The 9,785-nt window shown below is 35.3% G+C and overlaps 1 protein-coding gene across 2 annotated transcripts; it reads right to left on the minus strand.

Annotated features, from left to right (window-relative positions):
- Positions 1-381: 381 nt before the first annotated feature.
- LOC145162522 (sucrose transport protein SUC3-like) lies at positions 382-9,042 on the minus strand. 2 transcript variants are annotated; one of them, XM_079081642.1, is made up of 15 exons: positions 8,826-9,042; positions 8,489-8,726; positions 7,836-7,901; positions 2,822-2,920; positions 2,673-2,737; positions 2,510-2,594; positions 2,377-2,410; positions 2,173-2,272; positions 1,984-2,059; positions 1,536-1,898; positions 1,288-1,431; positions 971-1,189; positions 824-887; positions 710-753; positions 382-633 (listed from the first exon to the last, which is right to left on the minus strand). In XM_079081642.1, exons 2-15 carry the CDS (start codon positions 8,696-8,698, stop codon positions 463-465), a joined length of 1,740 nt encoding a protein of 579 aa, XP_078937768.1. In that variant the 5' UTR covers positions 8,699-8,726; positions 8,826-9,042; the 3' UTR covers positions 382-462. The 2 variants fall into 2 exon arrangements, with proteins under 2 accessions (XP_078937768.1, XP_078937766.1); XM_079081640.1 differs by having other exon boundaries at positions 8,489-9,042.
- Positions 9,043-9,785: the final 743 nt, after the last annotated feature.

Here is a 9,785-nt window from a genome sequence, read left to right on the forward strand (position 1 = left end):
ACTTGCCTTCTCCTCTCTCCATCACTTCTTTTGATGCTTTTTCAGATTTTGGTTCATTGTATTCATTTCTCTATCATATCTATCTTTTTCATCATTTTCATAAATCCCTTTTTTACTCAACCATAATAATAATAACATAACAACATCGTTAAATACCATGAACATGATGTCAAACTCTCACTGCAAATCCACAAATCATTACAACATTATTTATTGGTCCAGACTTGTCAATTACTGCTTCAAAAGAGGAGACTCCCTTACACCAATATATTTCAGTTCCTATTAAATATATTCTTTCATCTTTACCTTTGAACTTTTTTTTTTTAAAGTTGATTACTACTTTAACAAAGGATTAATACATGAAATGTGGAGCTAACTATGTGAAGGAAGGAGTTAGACTTGTATTTCTTTGTGGTGAGGTGTAATTTTGTACAAAATGTTATTGTTAAAATGCTAATGTTGTCATCCAAAATGGAAGCCTCCTATTGGTTTATAAGAATTGTTTGGAGATGGAAGCTTTAAAGTTGCTATAATCCCAGCAGCAAGAGCGCTTACAGAAGCAAGAACAAACGCCGGGACATTCCCTCCACCAAATAACGCGTCCCATGGGCCCGCACCAAGTGACACAATCATCTAAACATTATTATAAATACAAAATTTATATAAATATTATTATTATTTTTTGTTAAAATGTTAGTGATCAAAATACCTGTGGTATTACAATTGCAAGATTCAAAACCCCAATCGCCAATCCTACAAACAAAACGAAAAAAAATTTAAGGGTGTAATTAAAAATTAAAAATTAAAAATTAAAATTAATTACCTTGGCCACCTCCTGTATCAGCGGTTAGATCTGCTGTCATAGAGAAGGGAACACTGTAAGTTATCTGCAACAAACAGATACTCCGGTTAATTTTAATTAGATCTGGTGATTCCATTCCTTTGTTGTGATTCCATTCCGATTACTTACAGCAAGAGGAAGTCCAAGAATGGCAAACACAACCAACGAAGCATTTTTTATTGCTTCATTTCCTCCGATCCCTTGTGATTCCCCCAAAGAAATTAAAGTAATAATTGCAGTTCCCGCCATGCAAGCAAACACAATAAAATTGCTTACTGCCCATAAATATTTCGAACCGATCAATTGACACATTGGCTCGATTAGAAACGAACTTATACCAAGAACCACCTGTCACAATATATTTCAGTATTTTAAAAAAAAGTAATACTTTACTACTATTATATTATTATTATTATTGGTGTTTGATTTTGATTTTGAGGTCTTACTGAGTTCAATAGCAAACCAAATGCACCTTCTCTTACACCTTCATCATAAGCTTTGATTTCAATCGCACTTCCCTTTGGATCACCATGATACACCTCTCTACCCATCCAATCTGTATCAAAAAGAAAAAAAGGAAACCACGACAACTGCAAACATACATACACATAATCACATCAAAAAATATATATGTAAATATATAAGTCCATTTTGTAATGATATAAGTTTTTTTGAATTGAATATTTAAACTTACCCAAGTAAGGGCCATTACGAGAAGGACAGAGTGCATTCCTAATGGTAAATGGCGTAAGCTGGTCAAAAGGTTGACCAGGACAGCTCCTGGACTGTCGCTAAAAGTCTCGACTTGATCTTTAGCTGCTGAGTCAGCGTTTCTTTCATTGGTGTCCAATTCGAAAACACTTTCGGGCATGTTTCCTACTTTGTGGTGAACTGCGTTTTTCCGGGGTTTTGATTCGGTGTGGTCAGGACTATGGTCATGATGCGGTGGATCCTCGACAAGAGGGACTGCGTCTGATAACCTCAGATGTTGTTTTGGTGCTAATGGAACCTCTTTTGCAAAGTAGAGTGTCACCATTGTGCAAAACGTAAGAAAAATCTGTGTAAAAAAAATCCAACAAAAAAAAGGTCTCATATCAAAAAAAGTTCTCATATAAAAAACATGTGTGTGTTATAAAACTCACCACTGCAACTAAAAATGCTGCTTTTAGATTTCCACAAGCCTCACAACAAGCTCTATTTGTCAAGAAAGGGAACCATCTGAAAATGGGAATTGTGTTATAAATCTTAGAGTCTTTAAGAATAACGAGAAAAAAAAATGTTTAATTTTATTGATTGACGTTGATTGTAATTAAAATGTTTTACGGTTTTACCTATGCCAATTTCCACTAGCACCAGATGAAAATCCTAAAATGTTTCCAATTGCCATCCATGAGCAAAATATAGCATTTGCTGAGTTTCTTTGATCAGGGCCTATTGGAAGGATTTTAAATATTAGTATTTTTTGATGATATTTTAAAAAATGATGTTTTCAAAGTGTTTGACAGAAGTTAGTAAATATAAAATATAAATATAACCTGCTAAATCAGCGAGAAGAGCTCGGGCAGGGCCCTAGAATTAGTAAGATAATTATTTGGATGTAAAATGTGATAGTTAAAAATGTGTTAATGCACAAAAATAAATGATTAAAAAAAAAAAAAAAAAACTTGCCTGAACTGTGTTGTTAGCAAGGTCCAACATCCAAAATCCTAAGATGAACACGAAAGCTGCTCTTGTACGAGTACCTTTGAATGTGCTGCAATATATAAATATAGATTAACTAGTTTATATAATTATATTACTTTTATTTATGGTAACTATAAAAATAGGGGACCTGCAATGTTCTTTTGTATCTCCGAAGAAGTATCCAATGTCTGCAGAAAACCCGATAATTATCACCTAAAGTGCAAAGTCTAGTTTAGTGGAGATAAAATATGGTAATTAAGAAAGGTAGATAGATGGATTTTGTAATGTAATGCTCACAGCAAGTGATATCATGAGGGATCCAATTAGAATAAATGGTCGTCTTCTTCCATATTTTGAAGAGCATTTGTCACTCCAAATGCCAACACAAGGTTGAACCTGAAAGACAAAATTATTTCAGGAGGGTTAATCACAAAACTTATATGACAACCAACCAGGCCTTAATATGGGAGATTCCTTTAAGATGATGACTTTCACCAATTTACATAGAAAAAACAAGAATGGAGTGAAGGTCCATTGTGATAATTGATGAACTATTAGATGAGTTTTATGGAGCTAAATAATTGATGAACTATTAATTGAGTTGTATGGAACTAAATAATTGATGAACTATTAGATGAGTTTTATGGAGCTAAATAATTGATGAACTATCAGATTAGCATGAGGGTGGTATTTAGAGTGTTGATACGTAACAAATGCTTTTTCATGGATTTGGTTGCATCAGGTATCATCAAATTAGAATGTGTAAGGAAGATGTACAAAAAACAATGTTTTGAGCTCATGAAAGGCATTACAAGTTTTTGGTATTTTGATCATATATTTGTGTACAGTAAGTTCGAGGAGGAACATTGCAATCATTTGCATGCGGTCCTTCGACAGTTGATGCATTGACATTTGCACGCAAATAAAAATGTGACTTGGGAATTGAAGAGGTTGGAAATTTGGGTCATGTATTTTGCAAACGTGGGTAGCAATGGATCATTCTAAGCACAAAGCAATGTTGCAATGGCTAATATAGAAAGTTTAAAATGGGGTATGGACATAACTCAAGGGTTATAGACAAGTTTATCAAAGAAACACAGATTTGCATGGAGTAAAGAGGCACCAACGGCCATTGAAATTTTGTAGAAGGTCTTGACTTCAGCTTGTGTGCTCGCATTGCCTATTTTTACAAAGCCATTTGTTGCTAAAACTAATGCAAAAGGGGCCTCCATTAGTCTCCTCAACCAAGTTTGGTGTACAAGAGTTTGGAAAAAGCCTATTTATGGCTAGACTTGATGGCAATTGTGTTTGCAATCTTGAAATGCCATCCGTACTTTGTAGGTCATGAGGGATGAATATTAAAACGATGAATAGAACAAAAGAGACTAAGGCAGTCGAATGTGGTTCACCATTTATTGCTACTGCGATTCCTCCGAAGTGAAAAACTGAATGGAAGGAATTTCAAAGTATCACCTTAAACAAACAAACAAACAAACAAACAAACAAACAAAAAACAAAAAAAACAAAAAAAACAAAAAAAAAAAAAAACATGACAAAACTATATATAGCTAAGAGAAATAACAAAGACCGCAAAAAATCAAGTAACTCCTTAGGAAACTTTCAACCCTATCCAACGTTCCCACGCATGTTCTCTACTCCCATTTTACTTGGTCAAGGCTGACTCTGCCATATCATCCTACATTACCCGTTGACTCGTACCCATGACCCGATAAATAAACGATTAAGCCAACAATCACCCCTCTTAATCGTTTATTCACACCCTTCACTCACAACAACGTTTAATCACCTTAGGACCATCTCGATTCTCGACCTTTCCTGGACACCCGACCTCCACCTTGATCACATCCAAAGTCTTCTCTAAACCTCTTTTGATTATTCACAACACCTGCAACATGTAACATGGCATCCCGTTGGACACATTAATTATCATCTCGACTTTTCTCGGATCCACGATCTCTTCCTCTCACATCCAAAGCCATCCGATTTGAACTTCCACCGCCATAATGTTTACACCATGTTGTTTCTCCATTACATTATGTCTTGACAGCCATACATTTGCTGATCAAGCCTATTCCGAGAGATTCTTCCACCGATCAATAAAACAAGGTCACCACTACCTTTACCGTCTTCTATCACCCGCAACACGAACCGAACTCAAAGCCACCTCTTTCATTTCCTTCCGCTCATCTTTTCCACACCTTTAGTTAATTAATCTCCCTTTATCACACAAACAAGTCGATCAAGGACGTAACATGCTTTCAAGACTTCAACCTGTGATCATAACATCATAGCCCCTTCAAAACAAAACCCGATTCCCTGTTGTGTTGTTACGATTCCACATAGGCCGAAAGTAAATTAAGTTGGTGACTTATAAATTCAAGTGTCCCCTCCTCCTACAAGCTGGCTTTTGAGAGTGAGTTCTACACTCGAGCTTATGGCATGATACGGGCTTGGTATTGATGGGTTCGTATTATACGCATGCCCTACAATGAAGGGCTACACCTTTTCTTGAAACCGACCTTCTACGTCTTCATGATCCCTAGGCTCTGATACCAAATGTAGGTTATAAGGGATGAATACTAAAATAGTGAATGGAACAAAAGAGACTAATGCAGTCAAATGGTTCACCCTTATTACTACTGTAATGCTTACAAAGTGAAAAACTGAAAAGAAGGAATTTCGAAGTATCACCTTAAACACAAAAACTGAAAAAGAAGGAATCTTAAAGTATGATCTTAAACACAAAAACATGACATAACTTTAAATAGCTAAGAGAAATAACATAGACTACAAAAAAAATCTGAAACTCCTTAGGAAACATTCAACCCTATCCAACGTTCCCATGCACGTTCTCTACTCTCATTTTACTTGGACAAGGCTGACTCTACCACGTCATCCTAAATTGACACGCTGACCCATACTCGTGACTCAGTTTTTTTTTTTTGAAAGAGCTACTCGTGACCCAGTTAATAAAAGATTAACCCAACATACTTGTTGGAGAGAAAATTCATCATAAGAACGTACAAACAAAGCATGAAGTTTTTGTTTCAACAATGTGTAATTGAATTATTGTATCATAAAATGGGTAATGAAGTTGTTACAAGTAACAAATAATAAAATACTAGGGAGGTCAGTGCACCATCATTTAGGAATTTGGAGTGCTCCGTGATGGGAGGGCATTATTGGCTACAATGGGAGATGATTACGAACGAGTATTGGTATAATACAACGCTCCATAGTTCACTTGGTTTTTTCTCTCCCTTTAAGGCTCTACAGGGAAGGGAGCCTCCGAACTATTACTAAAAAAGAGATAACATATTCAGGATTGTCAAAAACACCCCGCTAGGACCGTTTCCAAACAGGGTGTATTTTTTAAAAAGTTTTCATGGTTGGGATCGGGGTAGGGGGAAGGTAGTCTCGTCTCAAATACCCTACGGGGCCCCAAAATAATTATGCTATATTTCAGTAGTTTTTATTTATAACATATAAATATTAAAATAGAGTAACGATAGTGACATCTATAAACATGTTGGAAAATTTTGGGGGCAGGGGGATGTTTACCTGCCCATTTGGCCCTAGTGACATCTATAAACATATTGGAAAAATTAAGGATGCATCTGATTCTTGCTCATTAAAGATGAAAGTTTGAGGAAGACAAACATCAAAAATATGATTCTTTGAAGTGGGGGAGAAGGTGTTTCTCAAACCAAGGCCTAAGGGATAGGTTATTAATAGGAATAAGAATCAAAAGTTTTCAGCTCAATTTCATGGGTCCTTTGAGGTGCTAGAAAGTGTAGGGAATGTCACACACCATATGAATTTATGACCAATCGCTAAAGTCCATTATGTTTTTCATATTTCCTAATTGCATAGAGCCATTGGGCAATGCAAATTCATCCGACGTTATTCCTCGTGATCTCAGTCCTAACAAAACTAGTGTTTCACATCTCTCACTTCCTATTGCATATTCAGGCCCTCCTCATTCTAGCGTTGGGATGCCACCAAATGCTTCACCTACTGCCTTGGTTCTAGAATCTTGGTCCTAACAAAACTACTTCCAACATCCTTGTTAAATGGTTTAACCTTCCTGAATCTTAAACAATGTGGGAAACCACCCTTAATTTTATCAAACGCCTTCCTAAATTTAACCCTGAGGACACGACCAATTTGGGAAAGGACCATAAGATTATGAGATCACATGAAGTTATTAGGAGTTTTTATTATTATTCCATTTCAATTTAATTTCTTTTTATTTCATCCTACAACTTTAAATAATGTAAGAAGAAATCATTTTGGGATATGAAAAATATTGCTTTGTTTTCTACACTCTCATCATCTTCTTCCTGTTCCTCTAAAGCTCAGCCTTACTCAAAACAGGCCTACCCCCTATAGGTCTTCCTATCATGTCAATACCTTTCCTACTACTTTTGAAAAGAATTGCCAACAACTATAGACTAGTAGTTGAAGGTACTAAATTTCCATTGATGTGAAATGTACAAAAAATTTATGACTAAGCAAGTAAAGTGGTGACTTCCTTAGGTAAAAAGTAGTGATATTAAAGCAAGTAAAGGAACCTTCTCAGAGCTATCTAAGGTTGTGTTATGATGTCGCTCTACTGTAACTGAAATTTCATAAATAAATTCACATTAATATCAAATTTTGTGCTCTCTTATTCATATATATTCCACATTTCAACTAGATCAAGAAGCCAATGTTTCTTTTTTTTTAAATGTTCAAAGAGATTTAACAATAAATACCTAAAAACCCAACAATATGTTGATGGGGAATGATTGATCAATTGTTTGGTTGTTCCATTATGTCGATCCAAAACAACATAATGCATATTTCCTCATTTAGCCAAAAATCAATTTTAACTGTAAATTGTTCCAAAAGATTCTCAAATAACTTACGGTGGACAGATTTCATTACCTCACTCTCTTTTTTCCTACTTTTTCTAGCACTTATCACACGGGCACTCCATCTTATCTTTTGCAACTTCTTCTTGTAGGTTTATGTCCTTTAAAGAACTCAGATATAAGTTAATGTTACTATCTATGAAAGAGTTATACCTAAGTTAAATAATAGTTCATAGCCATGAGGTGGAGAAATGGTAATAAGACAAAAAGAGTTGTGAACAAGCTAAATATACAACATAAACAACATAAACAAGAGTTGTCATTTGCATACCAACCATGTTAACAAAACAAATTTCATGTGTTATAAAGCAGTGACATACTTCTGAACTTTAAAATGAAATTTAGATAAGTGAAAAGATATTATTGTAACTTACCACAAGACCTGTAATAGGACCACAAAGCCAGATAAAGGAAGAGAATGCATGCCCTATTCCAAGTGTCTGTATCGAAAATAAAAGGAGGGAATCAATAAGAAAGTAACAACAATAGAACAAGACATGCTAACATGAACACTGACAATTGACTATCTGCATTTACATATTAGGCATGGTCTTTTTAGCTTCATACACAATTAACAGATGAAGAAACTCGCATAGGCAATATCAAACAATAGGACTATTCCTATTAGAGGTATATCTAGTGATCAATTCCAGGCACAAAATATCAAGCATGAAGGCTTCCAACTACTTAAAGACTAAAGCACAAATCCATGAAGCAATTTTATCCAAAAGAAGTCTGAGTCATGATTGGTGGACAAGGAATAGGTTTTACTGAATTCTTAGATTCTCGCCTGAAAACCAGGTACTCATGTTCCATCTGGCATTTACTTGCAACCATTTTTATCTTTATAAGTTAACACTGAATTCTAATATTTAGGTAAAAACCAACATAACTCCCCAGAATGTATAGTGAAGAGAAAAAAGGACGCATCACTGTTGGTTTAAAGGGCTCCAAATCACCAAAAGTACATTCCCTACGAGAAATATTCAAATTGCCAAAGTAAAAAAAAAAAAAAAAAAAAAAAAACCTGAATGTAAGGTGTTAGAAGCGAGAGTTGCAGGGCCCATCCAAATTGAACACCAGCGGCAACAGTACAACTCAAAATCAACGTAATCAAGCTAGAATTGTTGGTCGGTGGTCCTTGCGGCGGAGAAGAAGAATTTGAGGCAATTCCATGGGGAAATACATTAGAAGTATCGGATTCCATGCGTCGATTAGCTTCCTCTTCGAATTTCATTATTTCAACCTCCGCGTCTGCATCATTCCTGAGGTTTTTGTAGGGAACACGGATCGACATTGAATCCATATTTTATTCAAATTCACATACATACATAACACATTGTGATGGATAATTGGATATAGACCTAATTTGATACGCTTTCGTCGAAATGAACGAATTTCAGATCTACGATTATTGTAGATTTGCAATGGCCAGTAAGTCACGAACAATTGACGTATCGTCAAAGTTGGCCGGGGGAAGGGGAGCTGATGTTGTTATGGATAGGAGGAACATGAGAAAGAGACGTGATGTTGGTAACACCATTAAATTGTCTTCGTCAATAGGACTCGTGTTGATTTCCATTCCCCCACCCTTTCATATTCATTCTTTTTAAGTATTTTAATTTAAGATCTTATATTCAATTAAATTTAGAACAAATTACTAAAATCGTCCCTGTGGTTAGGCAAAAATTACGTGTTTGGTCCCTAACATTTTTTTGCACTCGGACCGTCCCTATTGTTTTTTTTGTTGAGTCTTTAGTCCCTGTCAGATGTGAAAAGACTATATTGCCCTTATTAATTTTTTTTAATTAATTTATCATTTATTTATTATTAATCTATTTAAAAAGTTGTTAATTAATACATAATGGTCCCACCACCCACATCCTTCTCCTTCCCAACGACACCACCACATCCGTCATCAAACCCCACGAGCACCACTTTCGATGTCAAACACCACCACCACCTCCGACATCAAATGCCATCATCGCCACCACTACCATCGAACACAAACACCTGCCCATAAATCATGAAATCGATGTGCTCAAACCCAGACATAAAACCTGCTCAAACCCAAAAATCATGCCCAGAAAAAATATTCTCTGATGCTTAATCTCTTCGATGACTAGAAAAAATTAATTATTTAGAGTTTAATTTTTATTTCATACTCAAGACAAGTTAAACCAGATTTTTGGTAGACCCACATAAACTCGTCAAGAACATAACCTGTTTTGAAACAAATCAACCCTAAAACATCCATTGATTCTCTAAAATTCAAAACAAAATCTTGAATATGTTCTCTCAAAATGGTTTTTATAAAATCTCTA

The sequence above is a fragment of the Lactuca virosa genome, chromosome 3, assembly GCF_052849685.1.
Source record: "Lactuca virosa cultivar CGN04683 chromosome 3, Lactuca_virosa_CGN04683_v6, whole genome shotgun sequence".
Lineage (NCBI taxonomy): Eukaryota > Viridiplantae > Streptophyta > Magnoliopsida > Asterales > Asteraceae > Lactuca > Lactuca virosa.

Bases quoted from the DNA above. Each gene is read 5' to 3' on its own strand.
- LOC145162522 (XM_079081640.1), bottom strand. From the start codon at position 8,767: ATGGATTCAATGTCGATCCGTGTTCCCTACAAAAACCTCAGGAATGAT. The intron at 1,899-1,983 runs GTGAGTTTTATA...TTTTTTACACAG, and splicing joins CAGCATTTTTAGTTGCAGTG to ATTTTTCTTACGTTTTGCAC. The intron at 754-823 runs GTAATTAATTTT...TTTTGTTTGTAG, and splicing joins TGATACAGGAGGTGGCCAAG to GATTGGCGATTGGGGTTTTG.